This window comes from Coregonus clupeaformis, chromosome 33 (genome assembly GCF_020615455.1).
Source record: "Coregonus clupeaformis isolate EN_2021a chromosome 33, ASM2061545v1, whole genome shotgun sequence".
NCBI classification, from domain to species: Eukaryota; Metazoa; Chordata; class Actinopteri; order Salmoniformes; family Salmonidae; genus Coregonus; species Coregonus clupeaformis.
In genome coordinates, this window is record NC_059224.1 from 27,276,453 (window position 1) to 27,300,589 (window position 24,137).

Below are 24,137 nucleotides of genomic sequence, written 5' to 3' on the forward strand. Positions count from 1 at the left end.
AGCCTAAATATATTTCTCAAGCAGGAATTTTGCTAGGACTGTCTGGGAGTGGTCTGAGAAGGGAAGATAAAACTGAAAACTAGCTGTTATTGGCAGAAATGTTTGGAACTCTTTGTTATTGGTTTATTAACCAATTTACCGCATGGTGATGTCACCAGGCAAGCCGAAACTCCCGCCAATGCAAACCTGCTGATTAGAAGGTTGTGTGTAGATTGTATTTTCAACCTGCAACAATCAGGAAACACTGATAAAACTTTTCACACTTTTACAGCTGTTGTAAAATATGATACAAAACAGTTAAAATATTTTTGACTGCACTGGGCCTTTAACCTCAGTCATTATATAATTTCAAATCCAAAGTGTTGTAATACAGAGCCAAAACAACAACAAAAAGTGTCACTGTCCAAAATACTTTTGGACCTCACTGTATATGACTAGGCACACTCCACACAGTGCTCTGGTCCAGGGTATAATAGGTGCCATTGTAACAGTGTGTTCTTCAGGACTGGCCTGAAACAGGTCACTGGAACGGCAGGATGTCCTGTATGCTCCATGGAAGTGTCTGAAACGCCCAGGCTACGCACGTTTCTAACAGCAGACCCACACACACAGCCAGCAGGGATAGCCTTCTGCTGCAGTTTAGAATGACTGGAAAAGAGAGGAGAGGAAATGATCACATCTTGCAAGAACACAAACATGACAATATGCAGGAAAAGTACTTGTTTTGAACATCTTTGGAATCATGTTAAACTCCTACTTCCTGTAGATAAGAAAATCATTTATACTGCAGCCTGTAGTTCTTTACTTTTTTCAATATATTGACAGTTATGACGGAAACCTGGAGGTTCTTTTCTAGGCGTGAAGATATTTCAATAAGTCCAGGACATAACAGGGCTACACTTATAACTCGAGCTTGGTTCCCGAGTTTCTAAACCATACCAACCATCTTTGGTATAGCGTCGCCATAATATTTGAATTGAGGAAGTGTGATCATAATCATTCGGATATTTTAGCGATCCGCAGTAGACCTCCTAAATGCCCCCCAGCCTTCAGATGTGAGCTAAACAGTGCACTTGCACTTGAGATGCGTTTTAAGGCTATGGATGAGAAAGTGAATTTATCATTTCCAAAAGTTTAGGTCAGTTATATGCTGCATTGCCATCTATTCACAGCAAGGGTTACATTTAATATGCGCAATATTTTTACTGATGCATTAGGCAGTATTCAATTTATACGCTCAAAACATATACAGTGCCTTCAGAAAGTATTCAGACCCCTTGACTTTTTCCACATTTTGTTACGTTACAGCCTTAATCTAAAATTGATTAAATTAATAAAAATCCTCAGCAATCTACACACAATACCCCATAATGACAAAGCGAAAACAGGTTTAGACATTTTTGCACATTTATTAAAAATAAAAAACAGAAATACCTTATTTACATAAGTATTCAAACCCTTTGCTATGAGAATCGAAATTGAGCTCAGGTGCAACCTGTTTCCATTGATCATCCTTGAGATGTTTCTACAACTTGATTGGAGTCCACCTGTGGTAAATTCTATTGATTGGACATGATTTGGAAAGGCACACACCTGTCTATATAAGGTCCCACAGTTGAGAGTGCATGTCAGATCAAAAACCAAATCAAGAGGTCGAAGGAATTGTCCCTAGAGTTCTGAGACAGGATTGTGTCGAGGCACAGATCTGGGGAAGGGTACCAAAACATTTCTGCAGCATTGAAGGTCCCCAAGAACACAGTGGCCTCCATCATTCTTAAATGGAGGAAGTTTGGAACCACCAAGACTCTTCCTTGAGCTGGCCGCCCGGGCCAAACTGAGCAATCGGGGGAGAAGTGCCTTGGACAGGGAGGTGACCAAGAACCCAATGGTTACTCTGACAGAGCTCTAGAGTTCCTCTGTGGAGATGGGAGAACCTTCCAGAAGGACAACCATCTCTGCAGCACTCCACCAATCAGGCCTTTATGGTAGAGTGGCCAGACGGAAGCCACTCCTCAGTAAAAGGCACATGACAGCCCGCTTGGAGTTTGCCAAAAGGCACCTAAAGACTCAGACCATGAGAAACAAGATTCTCTGGTCTGATGAAACCAAGGTTGAACTCTTTGGCCTGAATAACAAGCTTCACTTCTGGAGGAAACCTGGCACCATCCCTACGGTGAAGCATGGTGGTGGCAGCATCATGCTGTGGGGATGTTTTTCAGCGGCAGGGACTGGGAGACTAGTCAGGATCGAGGCAAAGATGAACGGAGCAAAGTACAGAGAAAACCTGCTCCAGAGCGCTCAGGACCTCAGACTGGGGCGAAGGTTCACCTTCCAACAGGACAACGATCCTAAGCACACAGACAAGACAACGCAGGAGTGGCTTCGGGACAAGTCTCTGAATGTCCTTGAGTGGCCCAGCCAGAGCCCGGACTTGAACCCGATCGAACATCTCTGGCGAGACCTGAAAATAGCTGTGCAGCAACGCTCCCCATCCAAACGGATAGAGCTTGAGAGGATCTGCAGAGAAGAATGGGAGAAACTCCCCAAATACAGGTGTGCCAAGCTTGTAGCTTCATACCCAACAATTGAGGCTGTAATCGCTGCCAAAGGTGCTTCAACAAAGTACTGAGTAAAGGGTCTGAATACTTATGTAAATGTAATATTTCCGTGTTTAAAAATATATATAAATTAGCAAAAATGTCTAAAAACCTGTTTTTGGCTTGTCATTATGGGGTATTGTGTGTAGATTGATGAGAAAAAAACGATTTAATCAATTTTAGAATAAGGCTGTAACCTAACAAAATGTGGAAAAAGTCAAGGGGTCTGAATACTTTCCGAAGTCACTGTACATAAAAGCATTCACTGTGAAAGTTGATACATGTAGGCCCTTCATATATAAACTATGCGCAGCACTTTGTTCAATCTTTCGAATCAGTTAGTTTTCTTGCTAAAACTGTGAGCAAAACCTGTCAAACTCAGACATTTCTCTCAAAACACTGGGATGTCGATTCTCAAGGGACTAGTATTATCAGAGGACTTTGGAGTTTTCCAAAAAACTGTAGGTTATTCTGACTGGAATTGTTACTCTCCTGCCATGTAAAAATTACTGCCATGGCAGATTCGGACGGGACTAAAATTACAGATGTGGTGTTTTGTGCTTGTGCACATAATTACATTACCCGACCTCCCCCAGTAAAATTAATCCCGTCCGAATAGGGTTTAATGATTAATTCACCTTATCCAATCCATTGCAAAAATACTGCCATTTAATCATTATTGTCAGGAAACGGAATAACCCATCAGTGCAATAAACAGATACAATAATCCATTAGGCCATTATCCTGTCAAACGTGACAAACCACAGGGGCACATAGAAACTAATGCTTGCTTGCGCGGATGATTGTTTTAGTGAATTAATGGATTAGCTTTGGACAGTTTTGGAACTATTTATAACTGCCTATTTTAGTAACTCTAGGGAAAAATGGAATTCATGTTTTAACATAGATTCAAGCTAGGAGTAAGTGCTGCCATCTGCTGGTGCACACCAGTGCTCCTAGCCTCCCAATCAATACCCTGTGAGCTGTCCATTTACCCTTTCATTGAAAATGACTGATGTCAAAAGGTGAGATCTATGGTGCTCGATGTACACTATATATGCAAAAGTAAATGGACACCTCTTCAAATGAGTGGATTCGGCTATTTCAGCCACACCCGTTTCTGACAGGTGTATAAAATCGAGCACACAGCCATGCAATCTCTATAGACAAACATTGGCAGTAGAATGGCCTTACTGAAGAGCTCAGTGACTTTCAACATGGCACTGTCATAGGATGCCACCTTTCCAACAAGTCAGTTCGTCAAATTTCTGCCCTGCTAGAGCTGCCCTGGACAACTGTAAGTGCTATTATTGTGAAGTGGAAACGTCTAGGAGCAACACTGGCTCAGCCATGAAGTGGTAGGCCACACAAGCTCACAGAACAGGGTGCTGAATCGTCTGTGCTCGGTTGCAACACTCACTACCGAGTTCCAAACTGCCTCTGGAAGCAATGTTAGCACAAGAACTGTTCATGAAATGGGTTTCCATGGCCAGCCGCACACAAGCCTAAGATCACCATGCGCAATGCCAAGTGTCAGCTGGAGTGGTGTAAAGCTCGACGCCATTGGACTCTGGAGCAGTGGAAACGCGTTCTCTGGAGTGATGAATCACACTTCACCATCTGGCAGTCCAACTGACAAATCTAGGTTTGGCGGATGCCAGGAGAACGCTACCTGCCCCAATGCATAGTGCCAATTGTAAAGTTTGGTGGAGGAGGAATAATGGTCCGGGGCTGTTTTTTATGGTTCGGGCTAGGCCCTTTAGTTCCAGTGAAGGGCAATCTTAACGCTACAGCATACAATGACATTCTATACAATTCTGTGCTTCCAACTTTGTGGCAAGAGTTAGGGGAAGGCCCTTTCCTGATTCAGCATGACAATACCCCTGTGCACAAAGCGAGGTCCATACAGAAATGGTTTGTCGAGATCGGTGTGGAAGAACTTGACTGGCCTGCACAGAGCCCTGACCTCAACACCATCGAACACCTTTGGGATGAACTGGAACACCGACTGCGAGCCAGGCCTAATCGCCCAACATCAGTGCCCAACCTAACTAATGCACTTGTGGCTGAATGGAAGCAAGTCCCCGCAGCAATGTTCCTACATCTAGTGGAAAGCCTTCCCAGAAGAGTGGAGGCTGTTATAGCAGCAAAGGGGGGACCAACTCCATATTAATGCCCATGATTTTGGAATGAGATGTTCGATGAGCAGGTGTCCACATACATTTGGTCATGTAGTGTATGAAATAGGTTATATTGTAGTATCAATAATGAGAAATTATAACTTTTCAATCCATTTTCCCTCCAATTCCCTCGCTGAATTGTCAGGAACAGAGATGGAGCTAAATGTGGTCCTCTGTAGCTCAATTGGTAGACAATGGCGCTTGTAACGCCAGGGTTGTGTGTTCGATCCCCGGGACCACCCATACGTAAAAATGTATGCGCACATGACTGTAAGTCGCTTTGGATAAAAGCGTCTGCTAAATGGCATATTATATTATATCTTATATTATAAATGTGAGTGACTAATGGGAGCATTGGAACACTGAGGGAGGTGTTGGCTAATGTACCTCTTATGGCCTGAGAGTTGGACGTGAGCACAAACAGCTTGATGAGGCTGAAGCAGAGCGGGGAGTAGTCATGCTCCCATATGACTGCAGGGATGAGCAGAACCTTTCCATAGCTGGACAGCAGGAGGGCTTTCAGCTGTAAGCTCAGTTCAAAGTCAAAGCCAAGCAACCACTGCACCAGCCACAGGAAGGACAGCACTCCAACAGAGAACGCACCCAATTCTGTGGACAAATTAACATGAAATCAGTACCAACCATCAGGAGGCTGTCATTTGTATGGAATCGGTGTGTAAAGAAAGCAGGATTTGTCACTTCCTCTACACTTGGAAACTTTGTTATAACATTGCTATTAACATTGTCATATGCATGTTTGCTAATGAAATGCATGAGTTGTTAATAATAATAATAATAATAATAATAATAATAATGTGCTTTGTACTTTGTAGACCCACCAAGAGCTGCCATCCCAAACATGCCATAGAAATCCCATTCCTTGGTGTATCTAATGATGTCTGCTGGGTCATTGCTATGTTCAGATCCCTGGAGTTGTGACCACCTCAGGTAGGCCTCACACAACAGGCAAAACACACACAGTTTCCAGTGAATCTGTGGAAGAAACCATCAACAAGACATGGCATAATTAATTGTGTCTCTGTCTGCAGTGTAAATGCTGTGTTAAGTTGCATACATTTTCTAAAGCATGCACTGTACTCTGACTAACAGTTTTTCAGTGTCTTACTGTACTTACATTCAATGTAGTGTTGAACAGAATATGTCTGAATGCTTGAGTTTTGCATAAAATGGCATCAATTAGAATAATGACTGGATCGTATTCAATGTACTTGTCCACAGGCTTTTGGCAGGATCCCTGAAAGAAATAGAGACGGACAGGCACACCATCACACCACAAGCATTTATCCAGCTTCTATGGCTAAACTAGATAGTTAGCTTACTCTTTTCTCTGTTATAAGGGTAGAGACCCAACCACTAACCATTTACTCTATATACATTTCAGCTAGCTATCCATCATCAGGCATCATAACTTCAATAGAAACAGAACTGAGAAACCCAGCTGGCAGTCACAGGTCCCTTTGGCTTAATTCCTAGCTAAGCCTAGCATCACCAGTTAGCTAGCTAATATCTTAACCAATAAATCAACACGAGACAGCTAGTTAACTCACACATATGGTTATCTTCAAGATCCCATTACTGTAATCTCTGTGAAGCTCGTGCGCGTCCTTATTGCATTCAACACATCTAAATCCCTTTGCCATTCTGTTTTATGTTGGTAACGATGGAGCAACCGTCTTGAACAACCTGACTTCCTGGATCTATGCGTGATTGGTTGGGAGTTGTAGTCGTTTACAATTTGACTGGTAGTTTAGTTCACGAGGGGGCGTAGGTACCGGGAACTACATTACCAAAGCTCCCGCGCTCCTCACCTACACATCAAACACAACATGGCACCTGCTGGCAGTGTTGTTGTGGTAGCTCTCTCACTTCTGTACTTATCCCGTGCTATATTTTCCACGGAATACTTCTCTACACTCACTTTCTTCAATAGCGAACTGCACAAACATGGTTGCAGCTCTCCGTCAGAGTGGGAGGAATACACAACGGATTGCGGTAAGCGCTCTTTTAACACTGTTTTGCCACGTCCTCGTAACTCGCTGTGTAATGTAGATAGCTAAACTAACTTCTTCTTTTGCACCAGTTGACAGGAAGTTACATAGCAAGCCAGAGAGATAACCCCTTCTCTCGTAGAGGTTAGGATTTGATAGTAAAGGTCAGGGTAGAATCAGAGGATCCGCAACTAATATATCAAGACTAATAGAAAGTATTTCGTCAAGGTCCCCTGAATAATGCAGTACTATGATGTCCTTATGTAGCTACGTTTTTAAACACGATGCCAGTTAGTACACGCTCTCTGCAGTGTATGCCTTTCCTGGGCGTGAACGTAACCAAGAGCACACCTCAAAGCTCGCACTGGCTCATTCATTGTCTTGCTGGCACAAGTTCATTATTTGGTATGTAAATTGTAGCTAAAGAAAATCGAATTGCTTTGTAAATGAATTAAAATATCCAGGAGAATGAATGAATGAGGTCATCTTATGGGTTTCCCACTGAAGTGTCACAACTTGTTAAGGCTTTTATGAATCAATCAACAATACAGGATTAGTATTTGACGTGAGCAGTCCCTTCATTGCAGGTAGAAGCCTAGAAGCCTGTCAATGTTTGTGATCCTTATATACTCAGTTTGTTAGATACACCACCCCATTCACGAAAATGGTTAGCTCCTACAGACACTGAGTCACGTGGCCATGGCTTACTATATAAAGCAGGCAGACAGGCATCGAGGCATACAGTTACTGTTCGATTGAACATTAGACTGGGCAAAACAGAACTAAGAACAGATATAGCCCCTGGTTCTCCTCATACTTGACTGCCCTTGACCAGCACAAAAACATCCTGTGGCATACTGCATTAGCATCGAATAGCCCCCGCGATATGCAACTTTTCAGGGATGTTAGGAACCAATATACACAAGCAGTTAGGAAGCAAAGGCTAGCTTTTTCAAACAGAAATGTGCATCCTGTAGCACTAACTCCAAAAAGTTTTGGGACACTGTAAAGTCCATGGAGAATAAGAGCACCTCCTCCCAGCTGCCCACTGCACTGAGGCTAGGAAACACTATCACCACCGATAAATCTACAATAATCGAGAATTTCAACAAGCATTTTGCTACGGCTGGCCATGCTTTCCACCTGCCTACCACTACCCCGGCCACCAGCTCTGCACCCTCCACTCCAACTTGCCCATGCCCCCCCCCTGCTTCTCCTTCACACAAATTCAGACAGCTGATGTTCTGAAAGAGCTGCAAAATCTGGACCCCTACAAATCATCTGGGCTAGACAATCTGGACCCTTTTTTTCTAAAACTAGCTGCTGAAATTGTCGCAACCCCTATTACTAGCCTGTTCAACCTCTCTTTCGTAACGTCTGAGATCCCCAGAGATTGTCACCCCCTCTTCAAAGGGGGTGACACTCTAGATCCAAACTGTTACAGACCTATATCCATCCTGCCCTTCGAAAGTTTTTGAAAGCCAAGATATCAAACAGATCCCACCGTACCTTCTCCGCTATGCAATCCGGTTTCCGAGCTGGTCATGGGTGCACCTCAGCCACGCCCAAACAATATTATAACCGCGATCGATAATAGACAGTACTGTGCAGCCGTCTTCATCGACCTGGCCAAGGCTTTCGACTCTGTCAACCACTGCATTCTTATTGGCAGACTAAATAGCCTTGGTTTCTCAAATGACTGCCTCACCTGGTTCACCAACTAAATAATAATAATAATAATAATATGCCACTTAGCAGACGCTTTTATCCAAAGCGACTTACAGTCATGCGTGCATACATTTTTGTGTATGGGGGGTCCCGGGGATCGAACCCACTACCCTGGCGTTACAAGCGCCGTGCTCTACCAGCTGAGCTACAGAGGACCACAACTACTTCTCAGATAGAGTTCAATGTGTCAAATCGGAGGGCCTGTTGTCTGGACCTATGGCAGTCTCTATGGGGGTGCCACAGGGTTCAATTCTTGGGCCGACTCTTTTCTCTGTGTATATCAATGATGTCGCTCTTGCTGCTGGTGACTCTCAGATCCACCTCTACGCAGACGACACCATTTTGTATACATCTGGCCCTTCATTGGACACTGTGTTAACAAACCTCCAAACTAGCTTCAATGCCATACAACACTCCTTCAGTAACCTCCAACTGCTCTTAAACACTAGTAAAACTAAATGCATGCTCTTCAATCGAACGCTGCTGGCACCAGCCCACCCGACTAGAATCACTACTCTCGACAGGTCTGACCTAGAGTATGTGGACAACTACAAATACCTAGGTGTCTGGTTAGACCGTAAACTCTCCTTCCAGACTCACATTAAGCATCTCCAATCCAAAGTTAAATGTGTGTACCTAATAAACTAGCCACTAAGTGTATATATATCCCCTTAATGACCATGTTGGCAGCAGTCTGGGCGATTTGTTGTCTGATACTGTATGTTTCCCTACAGAGTCCTTCATTCTACAGTTGGAGGACCCAGACTGTGAGGAAGGAAGCAACCCACCATGCGAGTCTGTCTTCTCTCTCAACGCAGAGAAAATCTTGGTGAGATGCACCAAATTCACTGAGATCTCAATGCTTTTGCCTGGGCATTTCTGTTTGACTGACGCATCATTGTCGTGGAATAACTACCATTATCTTTGTTCAAACAGAGACAAGCCAAGTTGTTCATAGAGCAGAAGCGATTCCCTTTTGCAGTGGACAACCACAACACAAATGAGGAGCTTGGTAAGAAATTATTCCTGAAAGAGTTTGGTTTGTGGAGTGTATGCTATACATTGCTTGACTCTCATTATTCATTTCATTGCAGCTATAGGATATGTTCTTATTGGCAATGGCCTGTACGATGAAGCCATCAAACACTTCTCCTTGTTACTACAGGTTGGTTAACATTCATAGATGCATGAATTACAACACTAATCTTTATACATGTCTGGTCTTCTTGACAGTTTGAATAATGCATATTTTTTGTTTAGCCAAATATATGAATAGTAGAGAGACAGACTTCATCGTCCCCCATGATTAAATCGGGGAGGGGACTGTCGATCTGTCTCCTTTCGTCACACGCAAAATCTCAGACAGCACTGGCCCGATTTTGACGGAACTTGGGTGAATGATGCGTCTTGCCAAAGAGATCCTGCATTTACTAAATTACACAGATTGACCAGATGGTGGCACTATAACAAGCAATTGAAAATGCAAACTTTGAAAGGTCACACCCCTCACCCCGTTTGAGCTAAAGTCATGAAATTATGTACATAGGTCCCTCTCCTCACAAGGAACAAATGCGCCTAAGGCCCGCCATGATGGATTTTCCGCAATTTGGAAAAGAAAATGAACACTTAAAACGTTACTCCTCTGGCACTAAATGACCAATCCGCACGAAACTGGATATGTGGCATCTAAGGACAAAGGTCTCTCAATGCAATATTTTCCAGACTAGTACCTAAAATAACATGGCTGCTATTGACCAATAAACATTCACGTGGGTGTGGTCTGGCACATAAATGCATATAAATCAGTCACAGATAATCGTACTGTAACAAAATGTGGTGCACATGTTGCAAACACTGTCAAGACTCAACATATGCAAGAACATTCATATCCACTTGAATATTCATGGCGCTATAACGGGCACATGTTTTGGTACTATCAGTAAAGTCTACTTTGAATTGTTGTCGCTAATTGGCCCGGGGGGCTGCATCATTCGTGGGGGACGACATGTTTACTGTTGCCTTGTTTACATTACAGTACTTCCTCTCTTTTCTCCCTGCTTTGAATATGTTGTGCGGTTTGCAATGGAGGATATCAGTGTGTGTTGTCCTCTGGTGTACTAGGGGGATCCAGAGGTGGTCAGTGCCATCTACGGGAGAGGGATAGCATACGGGAAAAAGAGTCTGCAGGTAAGTGATCACAGCAGCATGATACTAGTTCACAGAATGTTGATACCAGCAGTTTTATTCAGACAGCAAATGTTTTCACTGTGACACATCATAAATACAAATCTAATCTGCACTGCTCAGCAGTTAGGATATGTGCTTGTCAGTGGACGTGATTGATGAAGGCTGCGAGCTGCCTTTTCTTTTGTCCTGGTGTGTCCAATAGGGGTGACACTGTCTCTTCTCTTCTCCTTCTATGGAAGGACATCAAGAATGCAGACTTGGCGCTGTTCGAGTTGAGCCGAGTCATCACTCTGGAGCCCAACCGCCCTGAGGTGTACGAACAGCGGGCAGAGGTGAGGATAATTCTATGCCTGTTACGGCTTCATGGGTTAACCCGCTGCTTGTGTTATACCTTGTGTTAGGGTATTGGTTTTCATTGGGGTTTACTATCATGCTTGAATTGCATGTCTGTTTAAATGGAGGACGTTTCTGTGTCACCACATGCAAAATGGTTACAAATGAGTGAGGGCGGTGGTATTCTCTCAAGCAGGCTTTAAAATGCATCTTACAGAGGAGGCAACTGCTGTTGTATTAACAATATGCCTTGAAGTAGTCTAGCTACTAGACCATTGGACTCCCCCACACAAGTGAAATAAATGGAAATTATAGTAGCATTTATGTGTTTCAAGTTTTACTTGATTGATGGACTTGCAGATCCTTTCTCCACTTGGGAGGATCAGTGAGGCTCAGAGTGATCTCTCCAAAGCCATCCAGCTCCAGCCCTCTGCCCGCCTCTACAGACACAGAGGAACTCTGCTCTTCATCTCCGAGGTCAGACTGACAGACAATGTATATGGGGTCTCTGATTGGTGGTGTTGATATATAAAGTTCTCACAGTTGGTTTTATGATTTTGTTTTTCCCCAAATAGGATTATGTGGCAGCTATGGAGGATTTTCAACAGTCTTTGGATCTGAAGAAAAACCAACCCATTGCCATGCTATACAAAGGTCTAACATTCTTCCACAGAGGAATGCTCAAGGTATAGACATTTTTGTACAAAACCATAGTTGCTCAACTTTGAGTACTGCCAGTATAACCAGTTTTTGGTTAAATCATTGCATGTTTATGACTCAATATTGTCCCCCATTCAGGAAGCTATTGAAACATTCAAGGAGGCCCTGAAATTAAAATCTGACTTCATAGATGCATACAAAAGTCTCGGACAGGCCTACAGGTACAGTGGGGATGCTCTATGACCTGCTTTGGTTCCAACCTGGTCAGTTCACATCATGGTCAGGAAAAACTCAGGGCCTTAGTACTCATGGGCCAATGCAGTGAGTGATCCCTGTAACCTGTCTGTAGGGAGCTGGGAGACTTTGAGGCAGCTATGGAGAGCTTCCAGAAAGCCCTGATGCTCAACCAGAACCACATCCAGTCTCTGCAGCTGAGAGGCATGATGCTCTACCACCACGGCAGCCTCCAGGAGGCTGTCGGCAACTTCAAGGTAATGGCTTCTTTCTCCTGACACGATATCAGTCTACCAATGACAGTACAGCTGAACTAGTTATTCTACATCTACCCTCTCATGACAACAGACTGCTTTACTGTGGACTATGTGCAATAGTACTGGCTAGGATGGGGCTGGCCTGCCTAAAAATGATTCTCATTTGCATCAGTTTTTCTAAGCATGCTGTCTAGAGAAAAAACCCTTGGATCAATACTTGTCCCACTCCATTTGTAACTCATCATTCCAGCCGTTACAAGCGATTCTCCTGATGCTTTGTTTTCACTGTGACGTCAGGCGGTTGATGGCATCGCAGGCTAACGAGCAGCCGTGCCGCTGATCAGACGCGCGTCACGTAGGCCACTGCCTCTCTCTGTCCCCATGGTCGCATTTGGCAGCGTAAGCGACCTGCCTATTTGCCTACTGTCCCATCGGCAGCCCTGCTGTGGTGACTCAGTAGGCCTCACGCATTGATGTGTAATAGATGTGGCGTTACTATGACGGTTACTATTACCTCCCTCCAACACATCACCTTGCATGACCGTGTCACGTGTTTCCCAGGCTGCCTGTAGAGAATGTGGTTTGGTGGGGTCATGACTCACCGGGCTAGAGCTGTTAGCCTCAGGCCATTCACACTGTCAACAGCGAAAGGTTAAGTGACTGCAGTGACATCCACTTTGAGTCAGAATTATGTATGTGTGAATTTGAGGTTCCCTCCCTCCATTTTGAATTCTTACACCTATGTGCGTCATTGGGCTTGGTGTGTAACACCTCCATGTTGTGTTTTGCAGAGGTGTCTACAGTTGGAGCCCTACAACGAGGTGTGTCAGTACATGAAGGGCCTGAGCCACGTGTCCATGGGGCAGTTCTATGAAGGCATCAAGGCTCAGACTAAAGTAATGTTGAATGACCCTCTGCTGGGCCAGAAGGCAAGCTCGGAATATCTCAAAGTGAAATACCTTCGAGGTGAGTGCAACATTAGTGACTTTAGCTTACTAAACTCCACTCCATGGTGAAGGACGTTTCTGATTAACTCCACCAACGGAGTGGAGCAGAGACCAGGCTTTGTGGAATTCAGCTCTGACTATATCGATTCACCCAAGGTCAATACTTATATAAAAAAATATATATATATTATGAAATTCTTACTATGTACCTATGTTTGTCCTCTGTAGTTGCGTGCCTTTCTTTGTTTGCTGAAATCATACTTTTTCAATAAACGTTAATCAAATACAACCACCACCTGTTTCCTTGTTGAGATTCAGTTGGCGCATTTGCGCTGAGTTGCCATCTTAGAGCAACAGCAATGAGGAAACAGTCGGTGGTTGTATTTGATTGTTTATTGATCAAGTAAGGATTTCAGCAAACAAAGAAAGGTACGCAACTACAGGGGACAAACATGGGTACAAGGTAAGCATTTCATAATTTAAATTTAAGTGTTGACCTTGAGCAAATCGATGTAGTCTAAGCTGAATTCCACAAAGCCTGGTCTCTGCTCCACTCCGTTGGTGGAGTTCATCAGAAACTTCCTTCACCGTGGAGTTTAGTCAGCTATAGTGACCTCTTAACTAACATTTCAACCTGAAGCGGAATGTTTTGTCTTTGATCATTTCTTGCCTATGGAGATATGGTTAGAATTTTCCTCATGTCATTTCCCCCCACAGAATACTCTCGCTACTTGCACTCACATCTCGACAAACCTGTGGCAGAATATAATGTTGATCAGGATCTTCCAGGAAACTTCAAAAACCACTGGGCAAAACACCTTCCTTTCCTTATAGAGGACTATGAGGAGCAGCCAGGACTGCAGCCTCATATTAAGTGAGTTTAAAGGGATAGAACCTGCTGCTGACAGTTCAATATTTTCTGCCAGCACTGCAGTATAGGCTAACTGATGGGTAATGGAGCAGGCTCTTTTACAGTAGATGACGTTAACCTACTGTGTGTTTGTGCTATTCAATCCATTTGTAACCTGCCCAACTGATCTTGTATCATGCCTTGCCATTGTAGAGATGTTCTACCTCAGAACTTTGAAAGCTACAACACTGAAGTTCAGAAGCTCATTTGCGCTGCTGATCACCTTGGTGCCCTTATGCAATACGACACACCAGGATTTCTTCCCAATCGCAGAATACACAGAGGTGGGTGAGATACTGAGCACATTCGAGTTCAGCCTCAAATCTGTTGTACATTCTTGGCTGAAATCAGATTGAGTTGTTGAAATCAATTAACTCTGTCAGTTTAATGTGACTAGTATCAGCCCTGAACAACATGTCCTTTGTTAAAAAGAATGTGCATGCTGGTACTCACGTCAAAATAACAAACAAACTATTGTACAAGTTGGTCTTTCTGGAATACATATTGTCTTACCCCATCCTATGTCTTTAATCCAGTAGCTCCATAACAGTATATTTCAAAGTTCTGAAATTGAATATGTGCTGTGTTTCACCTCAATAGCCATGGGCCTAGCAACTCTAGAGGTCATGCAGGCTATGCAGCGCACCTGGAGCAACTCAAAGGTGCGAGTCAACGGCAAAACCAGGCAGATGCAGTGGAGAGACATGTTCGATATTGCTGTCAAATGGAGGAGGTGAGGCTTGGGTGTGAGATTGTTTTATAGTAACATTTTTAAACAATGTTATTACCGCAATGCACATCTGCAGTATCAATCACCCTGTCTACTGTTTCTATATTGTCAGTCTGTGAGGTTGTTCTGTCCCTCTGAAGGATTGCTGATCCAGACCAGCCTGTTCTTTGGCTGGACCAGATGCCTGCCAGAAGTCTCAGCCGAGGGTTCAATAACCATATTAACCTCATTAGGTAACCTAAAGGAAAATGACATAAAATCATCTCAAAGATAGTCACTGTGTGAATCTGACACACAACTGTTGAGTCAAGTTGTATTTTTAGATATCCCTTTTGATAATGTGGTTTTCCTGTTTTGTTTGTTTCCTCAGAGGACAAATCATCAACATAAGATACTTGGCCTACTTTGACAACATACTCAATTTCATCAAAGACAGAATATTGGTTTACCACAAGTGGGTCTTTTAAAGAAAAATACAGATAGCTTTTTATTGGAGAAATATCTTCTACATGGTGATATATGTTGACTTACTGATGCGTTGTCCTCAGGGCATACAACCCAAGAGGGCTACTGGAAGTCAGACAAGCACTGGAAAATGTGAACAAGGTGGAAGACCTTCTCCCCATAATGAAGGTAATAATGACACAGGGGAGGTTTAGGAAACCCTCCGGGCCAGTCCATCATCCCCGTCAGTGGCCCGCTTGGGATTTTTTTGTTGTTGTAATAATGCTATTTTTAATCTAGGCTATATAATTGATTTTAAAAAACGGAATTCCCGAAGCTGTTATGTTGATTATTTATCACACGTGCGTTGCACACACACAGCCTAGTTTGAGATAATCTGTCAGGCAGAGAGTGCGCAGCTCTCAAACAGCTGGTTGTTTGGTGGAGCCGCTCACCAAAGACCGACATTGGTAGGGGTAGGAAAGATGTTCCAAGTTATGATATCTAGCCTACCAGTAAACGCGAAGGCAAGGTATTTAAAAAGTTCAAAGTCTTGGTTGAATATTTGTGATGCACAATTCATGCATCCTGGAATAGCCTACCATGAAAATCTGACATTTCTTCTATTTGGTCCTTGAAATGTCCTTGACGTTATGTTAGCCGATTTAGAAGTTCTACTTCTCCAATGGCAATATAATTATTCTGTGATATCATTTCTGATCAGTTTTTATGAGAGATGTTGCTGCTTTCGTTTGTTTTCTGCAGTTTCAATTAACGAGTTCCATTACAAAGGGTACCCGGTTTTTGTTCACTTTCTCGTTTTAAAACATGGTACAATAACCCCTCAATAACTTTTCAACAACTCTTCTCAAATGGCGAGACTGAGTAGCTACCACATGGACAGACTGCATTTGTGTTTGTCAGGAGGATCTACTGGGGCATGCTGTCTATTTAGTCAGTCAGTGCCCACATTATTCTGACATACAGTACCAGTCAAAAGTTTGGACACCTACTCATTCAAGGGTTTTTCTTTATTTTTACTATTTCCTACATTGTAGAATAATGGTGAAGACATCAAAACTATGAAATAACATGTATGGAATCATGTAGTAACCAAGAAATTGTTAAACAAATCAAAATATATTTTATATTTGAGATTCTTCAAATAGCCACCCTTTGCCTTGATGACAGCTTTACACACTCTTGGCATTCTCTCAACCAGCTTCACCTGGAATGCTTTTCCAACAATCTTGAAGGAGTTCCCACATAAGCTGAGCACTTGTTGGCTGCTTTTCCTTCACTCTGCCGTCCGACTCATCCCAAACCATCTCAATTGGGTTGAGGTCGGGGGATTGTGGAGGCCAGGTCATCTGATGCAGCACTCCATCACTCTCCTTCTTGGTAAAATAGCCCTTACACAGCCTGGAGGTGTGTTGGGTCATTGTCCTGTTGAAAAACAAATGATAGTCCCACTAAGCCCAAACCAGATGGGATGGCGTATCGCTGCAGAATGCTGTGGTAGCCATGCTGGTTAAATGTGCCTTGAATTCTAAATAAATCACCAGACAGTGTCACCAGCAAAGCACCCCCACACCATAACACCTCCTCCTCCATGCTTTACGGTAGGAACTACACAATGCTGAGATCATCCATTCACCCACACCGCGTCTCACAAAAACACAGCGGTTGGAACTGAAAATCTCCAATTTGGACTCCAGACCAAAGGACAAATTTCCACCGGTCTAATGTCCATTGCTTGTGTTTCTTGGCCCAAGCAGGTCTCTTCTTCTTATTGGTGTCCTTTAGCAGTGGGTTCTTTGCAGCAATTTGACCATGAAGGCCTGATTCACACAGTCCCCTCAGAACAGTTGATGTTGAGATGTGTCTGTGACTTGAACTCTGTGAAACATTTATTTGGGTTGCAATTTCTGAGGCTGGTAACTCTAATGAACTTATCCTCTGCATCAGAGGTAACTCTGGGTCTTCCATTCCTGTGGCGGTCCTCATGAGAGCCAGTTTCATCATAGCGCTAATGATGGACTGTCATTTCTCTTTGCTAATTTGAGCTGTTCTTGCCATAATAAGGACTTGGTCTTTTACCAAATAGGGCTATCTTCTGTATACCCCCCTACCTTGTCACAACACAAATGATTGGCTCAAACGCATTAAGAAGGAAAGAAATTCCACAAATTAACTTTTAACAAGGCACACCTGTTAATTGAAATGCATTCCAGGTGACTACCTCAAGAAGCTGGTTGAGAGAATGCCAAGAGTGTGCAAAGCTGTCATCAAGGCAAAGGGTGGCTATTTGAAGAATCTGAAATATAAAATATATTTTGATTTGTTTAACACTTTTCTTTGGTTACTACATGATTCCATATGTGTTATTTCATAGTTTTGATGTCTTCACTATTATTCTACAATGTAAAAAATAAAGAAAAACCCTTGAATGAATAGGTGTGTCCAAACTTTTGACTGGTAGTGTATTTTAGAATGTAAACATAATGTGAATGTCAATGCATAATGCCATTGGGTATGCCTATTAAAAATGCATTATTCTTAGTGGTTATGCATACTTTTTTTGCATAATTATAATTATTTTATTTTTTAATTATCCCCAATTTCGTCATATCCAATTAAGATCTTGTCTAATCGCTGCAACTCCCCAACGGGCTCTGGAGAGGTGAAGGTCGAGTCATGCGTCCTCCGAAACATGACCCGCCAAACCGCGCTCCTTAACCCGGAAGCCAGCCGAACCAATGTGTCAGAGGAAACACTGTTCAACTGACGACCGAAGTCAGCCTGCAGGCGCCCGGTCCGCCACAAGGAGTCGCTAGAGCGCGATGAGCCAAGTAAAGCCCCCCCCCAGCCAAACCCTCCCCTAACCCAGATGACGCTGTGCCAGTTGTGCGCTGCTCTATGGGACTCCCAGTCACGGCCGGTTGTGACACAGCCTGGGATCTGTGTCACAGACCTCTGCGCCACTTGGGAGGCCCATAATCAGTTTTATTTTTTGTTGGGGGGGGGGTTCTTCTTCTATATAGGCTATTTACAACAATTAAATGTAAAATGTAGGTCCTTGAAAATTACAATTAAGTCCTTGAATTTGACCTGCCAGTATAAACCCTATATAGGCTACTTAAACAGTCCGTAAATGGAAGATAAAATCCCTTACTATTGAAATTATGCGTGCATCATTCGCTTTCCTGTCAGATCTAGACTCTGGACAGTATTATTTTCATTTGCGTCAGTAGCTTTCAGTTGGCACTGTCCCGGTGAGCCACTGGCAAATTTACCTAAATGTCGAGCCCAGGAACAACACCCTGATAAGAAAATATTGACTCCTCTGGACCCAGGGGTCAAAGCTTCGAGGCCTGATGTATTCATGGGAATAGCATCTAGGAACTACTGAGTGGTGTGTGTGATATCATGTACATCAGAATTGAGATCTAGGTCAACTTGGCATGAGTTTCACAGCTGATAGAATGTCTGATTTGCTGCTGTTTTGCATTTCTATCCTGAAGCAGTTTAACAGTAAAACGAGGGATGGCTTCACAGTGAACTCTAAGGTGCCCAGTCTAAAAGACCCTGGGAAAGAATATGACGGTTTCACCATCACCATAACAGGAGACAGGTCAGTTTATTTGGTTCTAATAAATTAATAAAGAACTAAGCTCTTGACATTATAGTCTACCTCCGTCAGTGGTTTACCTAAGATATTCCAATCAAATGGAAATTCAATAATTTTTCCCATCACAGAACATAATTTAATGTGCAAAAACATCAGGGTTTAATATGTCAACTTGGCTTAGTTGAAAGCAGTTAAATACAGGTAACTGCCAAAATACAGAAAACACTTGAGTAAATGAGGGATACAAAGTATATTGAAAGCAGGTGGTTCCACACAGCTGTGTTTCGTGAGTTAATTAGGCAATTTACATCCATCATGATTAGGGTCATGTATAAAAATGCTTGTCAGGCAATTATTTTGGCTACCATGGCTATGCCCCCATAGGATGACAATGCCCCCATCCACAAGGAACGAGTGGTCACTGAATGGTTTGATGAACATGAAAACGATGTAAACCATATGCCATGGCCATCTCAGTCACCAGATCCCAACCCAATCGAACACTTATGGGAGATTCTGGAGCGGTGCCTGAGACAACGTTTTCCACCACCATCAACAAAACACCAAATTATGGAATTTCTCGTGGAAGAATGGTGTCGCATCCCTCCAATAGAGTTCCAGACACTTGTAGAATCTATGCTAAGGTGCATTGAAGCCGTTCTGGCTTGTGGTGGCCCAACGCCCTATTAAGAAACTTTATGTTGGTGTTTCCTTTATTTTGGCAGTTACCTGTACTTCAATGAATAATATTGTTGTTCATTCGAATTCAGCGCTCAGACATTTTTGTTAGGGAACTTCTAGCAAATGTTCTAGGTCTGTTTGTTGATGTTGCGTTGAAGTTACATTATGTAGTAGAAAGACCTAATCCTTTCTTAGCATTAAACAATGTTGAACAGGGAAATAAAATCTAACTTTCCCAAGAGCCCCTTGATGGGAAAGAACCAGACAATCAGTCCCTTTGGGGGTGCAGAACAAAAATACTGAGAAACTGCCAGAGGCAAGAGCTGCAGTGAGAAACATATTGTATAGGATTCCTCAAGTGTGGAATATTATCTAAAAAAGAATGGTTGCATCTGAGAAATGAAATATAAACAGCCAAGCCCCCTATTTGAACTGATTTGAATTCTTTGTCATTCAGTTCGAACTTTCTAAGACATCTTGAAATACAAGACTTGAAATACTATGATTCAGCTTGTTATTCTCAGCTCTAACCCTACAGCTTTCACCAAAGTGCAGTTTGTTGTCTGTCCCTTGATGAATGTTGATGTACAGTACCACAGTGTTTGTACAGACCATGGTACAGACCACAGTGTTTGTACAGACCATGGTACAGACCACAGTGTTTGTTCAGACTGTGTATTTGTGTTGCCTTAGAGTGGGCAACATGCTGTTCTCAGTGGAGACCCAGACCACAGAGGAGCGCACTCAGCAGTACCAGTCTGAGATCGAGTCCATCTACAAAGACCTGACTGCCAAGGGCAAGGCTCTCATGCTGTCCACTGAACTTGGGGTATGCTCTCTCTCTTCCTCGTTCCCTCTGTTTTCTTTTCTCTGACTGTCATCTCAACAATCCAATCCATAATGTTGCTCTACTATCTGATATAACGCAAAAATGTTCCTATTGTCGTGTTGATAGATTCACTCTCTACCACTGAAAATGGGGAGCAGTCAGTTTTGTATGAGGCTAGCTAACCTGTTAAGTATTCAGTCCCTTAAACTTAGTAGACCCCTCCCAAGTTAAAATTCCATTAACAAACTTCACATGACTTAATCATGATGGCTCACATACAGTATCAATATCAGTCTCCTATTGTTGTATAATCATATTACCTCTGTAAGTGGACCCTGTATTGTGTTTTTGTTTCTCTCTTTCAGGATGCAGATGCAGTGTGTAATTTAATTCTCTCCCTGGTTTACTACTTTTGTAATCTTATGCCCCTCTCCAGAGGGTCCAGGTAAGGTGTTGTCCAAGTCAAATTTTCTGCTATAACCATTAAGACATGATGTAACGACACGGTTTTCAGTTGGTCTTGTCTGAATTGTGATTTTACTTTGTGAAAGGTTTTTTAGTTATGAAATAAGTCTCATTTCCCTATATTTTGTCCCTATTTCCCATTTTGGACAGTGTTGTGGCATACTCTGTTGTCATGGGAGCACTGATGGCCAGTGGAAAGGAGGTGATAGGCAGAATCCCCAAAGGGAAGGTAATACTGATGAATAGTTTTGCTCTACTATACACCACTTTATTATAATACATTACCAGTGGTGGAAAATGGGTTATTCATAATCATGTATGTTATATGTAGTTATCAATTAGCCTGTTTTTAAGCATTTTCCTTGTTTATGATTTTTTTTTATTCTCTCCAGTTGGTTGATTTTGAAGCCATGACAACACCCAGTCCTGACAGGTTTAGTAAAACTGCAAAAAACTGGATGAATTTAAAGAGGTGAGTAGCTCGGCATATCCACTTTTTTCACCTTTAAACACGTCATAAATTGGCCAATTATTTATTCCTATCTGTATTGATAACCATAAACAGCTGAAGTCGGAAGTTTACATACACTTAGGTTGGAGTCATTAAAACTTGTTTTTCAACCACTCCACAAATTTCTTGTTAACAAACTATACTTTTGGCAAGTCAGTTAGGACATCTACTTTGTGCATGACACAAGTAATTTTTCCAACAATTATTTACAGACAGATTATTTCACTTATAATTCACTGTATCACAATTCCGGTGGGTCAGAAGTTTACATACACTAAGTTGACTGTGCCTTTAAACAGCTTGGAAAATTCCAGAAAATTATGTCATGGCTTTAGAAGATTCTGATAGGCTAATTGACATCATTTGAGTCAATTGGAGGTGTACCTGTAGATGTATTTCAAGGCCTACCTTCAAACTCAGTGCCTCTTTAAGTTGTGGCAAAATGGCTTAAGGACAACAAAGTCAAGGTATTGGAGTGGCCATCACAAAGCCCTGACCTCAATCCTATAGACAATTTGTGGGCAGAACTGAAAAAGCATGTGCGAGCAAGGAGGCCTACAAACCTGACTCTGTTACACCAGCTCTGTCAGGAGGAATGGGCCAAAATTCACCCAACTTATTGTGGGAAGCTTGTGGAAGGCTACCCGACACGTTTTACCCAAGTTAAACAATTGAAAGGCAATGCTACCAAATACTAATTGAGTGTATGTAAACTTCTGACCCACTGGGAATGTGATAAAAGGAATAAAAGCTGAAATAAATCATTATCTCTACTATTAACTGACCTAAGACAGGGAAATTTTACTAGGATTAAATGTCAGGAATTGTGAAAAACTGAGTTTAAATGTATTTGGCTAAGGTGTATGGAAACTTCCGACTTCAACTGTATACAGTATCAGTCAAAAGTTTGGATGCACCTACTCATTCAAGGGTTTCTACATTGTAGAATAATCGTGAAGACACCAAAACTATGAAATAACACATGGAATCATGTAGTAAACAAAAAAGTGTCAGAGTTCTTGAAATGTTCCGTATTGACTGACCTTCATGTCTTAAAGTAATGAAGGACTGTCGTTTCTCTTTGCTTATTTGGGCTGTTCTTGCCAAAATATGGACTTGGTCTTTTACCAAATAGGGCTATCTTCTGTATACCCCCCCCCTACCTTGTCACAACACAACTGATTGGCTCAAACGCATTAAGAAATAAATAAATTCCACAAATTAACTTTTAACAAGGCACACCTGTTAACTGAAATGCATTCCAGGTGACTACCTCATGAAGCTGGTTGAGAGAATGCCAAGAGTGTGCAAAGCTGTCATCAAGGCAAATGGTGGCTATTTGAAGAATCTGAAATATAAAATATATTTTAATTAGTTTAACACTTTTTTGGTTACTACATGATTCCATATGTGTTATTTCATAGTTTTGATGTCTTCACTATTATTCTACAATGTAGAAAATAGTAAAAATAAAGAAAAACCCTTGAATGAGTAGGTGTGTCCAAACCTTTGACTGGTACTATATAATTTATATATATATATATATATATATATATATATTTTTTTACTTCTTAGCCTACCAGTGTGGTACCAGAGTCTTCCATCGGTAGCAGAAACCTTCCCAATGACTAGAACCATGATTGAGGTCCTCAACACGGACTCCACATCGCACTGTCCAAAGAAGTCCTAACACCTCATCTCCTGATGAGAACAAGGGCCCGTCTGTCTGCTCATAGTCTATGGCCAACTCAACCCCCAAAGCACAATGTCTGTCTAAACATGATTTAGAACAACTACATGTTGTTCCGGTCTGGCCCGATATTTGCAATACCAGCAAAACCCTATTAGGGTCTAGTGTGTAAAAGCTACGAAATGTAATTAATTACATTAATTTGAATGAGAGTTAATCTCTCGATCGTGATTGACACTTTTTTTTAAATCCTATTTTTAAAAACCCTCACAGCTATTCTGTCTATAAGCAGAGAAAGTGTGGGAGGAGATTCTAAAATGTAAACTTTCCTTCAGGGCTATGCAGTTCCACTTGGGATACTTGAACATTTAGAAAAGTCAAGCAATCTTTTTATTTAGTCTTGTCGATATTGGACAGTGTCACTGTGCTATTGCCATTTTCTGTAATTGTTTTTAACTTGACCTAAAGGCATGAGGAAGGGTTGGTTTCAGGTTGGGTCCAACTTGTTTTGGGGAAAGCACACATTGTGCCATGATATCATTCCTCTTGTCTTATTTTGAGACATTTGTGATTTTCATTGTTGCTTTCCTTTCTTTTTTCTGTAAAATGTTTGTAAATAATTTGACCATGGTCTTATTGACACAACATTAGAACGAACGTTCAGGGATACATTTTGGGGATGTTGTTCAATTGCTCTGAATAACTTTGGTTTTCAGTTTGTTCCCCACTTACCCTTTTACTATGAATGACACAATAGAATATGCATCGCCTGCTTGGGTCCTTATTCAATGAGCTCCAGAGGATCACGTGAAACAACCAACAACAACAGAGTTCTCTGCTTAATTGTCTTTTTTTGTCAGTACTACTGTTTTTATAATAATGTTTCCATATCAATGATTGTGCTGAATGGCTGGGATTGGTATTTATTTTTTTAGCCTGAGTGAATTAGCTATGTTTATTAAAGCGCAAAGGTGGATTTGTAAGCGAGCCATATGTCCCATCTTGAAGTTTAAACTTGAAGGAAATAAATCTGTGGAGTTTTGGGGGAATTGGGATGTTCAATGGTCAATACAATTGGTTGACACATTAGTGGTTTGTTTCTTGTTATTTCAAT

The 24,137-nt window shown here is 42.1% G+C and overlaps 2 protein-coding genes across 3 annotated transcripts; one reads left to right on the forward strand and one right to left on the reverse strand.

The window, feature by feature from the left end:
* Nucleotides 1-155: 155 nt before the first annotated feature.
* LOC121548933 (protein ARV1-like) lies at nucleotides 156-6,532 on the reverse strand. Its single transcript, XM_041860608.1, has 5 exons — nucleotides 6,346-6,532; nucleotides 5,913-6,032; nucleotides 5,617-5,770; nucleotides 5,165-5,386; nucleotides 156-648 (listed from the first exon to the last, which is right to left on the reverse strand). Exons 1-5 carry the CDS (start codon nucleotides 6,436-6,438, stop codon nucleotides 521-523), a joined length of 717 nt encoding a protein of 238 aa, XP_041716542.1. The 5' UTR covers nucleotides 6,439-6,532; the 3' UTR covers nucleotides 156-520.
* On the forward strand, nucleotides 6,510-24,112 carry LOC121548930 (tetratricopeptide repeat protein 13). 2 transcript variants are annotated; one of them, XM_041860604.2, is made up of 23 exons: nucleotides 6,510-6,790; nucleotides 9,249-9,343; nucleotides 9,451-9,526; nucleotides 9,609-9,679; nucleotides 10,636-10,701; nucleotides 10,941-11,033; nucleotides 11,395-11,511; nucleotides 11,610-11,720; nucleotides 11,833-11,915; nucleotides 12,044-12,185; nucleotides 12,977-13,151; nucleotides 13,850-14,006; nucleotides 14,196-14,326; nucleotides 14,643-14,775; nucleotides 14,913-15,005; nucleotides 15,143-15,226; nucleotides 15,321-15,405; nucleotides 18,741-18,850; nucleotides 20,222-20,357; nucleotides 20,723-20,802; nucleotides 20,973-21,051; nucleotides 21,215-21,294; nucleotides 22,909-24,112. In XM_041860604.2, the coding sequence occupies exons 1-23, from the start codon at nucleotides 6,625-6,627 to the stop codon at nucleotides 23,021-23,023; spliced, it is 2,478 nt and encodes an 825-aa protein (XP_041716538.1). In that variant the 5' UTR covers nucleotides 6,510-6,624; the 3' UTR covers nucleotides 23,024-24,112. The 2 variants fall into 2 exon arrangements, with proteins under 2 accessions (XP_041716538.1, XP_041716539.1); XM_041860605.2 differs by having other exon boundaries at nucleotides 18,744-18,850.
* The last annotated feature ends 25 nt before the right edge of the window (nucleotides 24,113-24,137 follow it).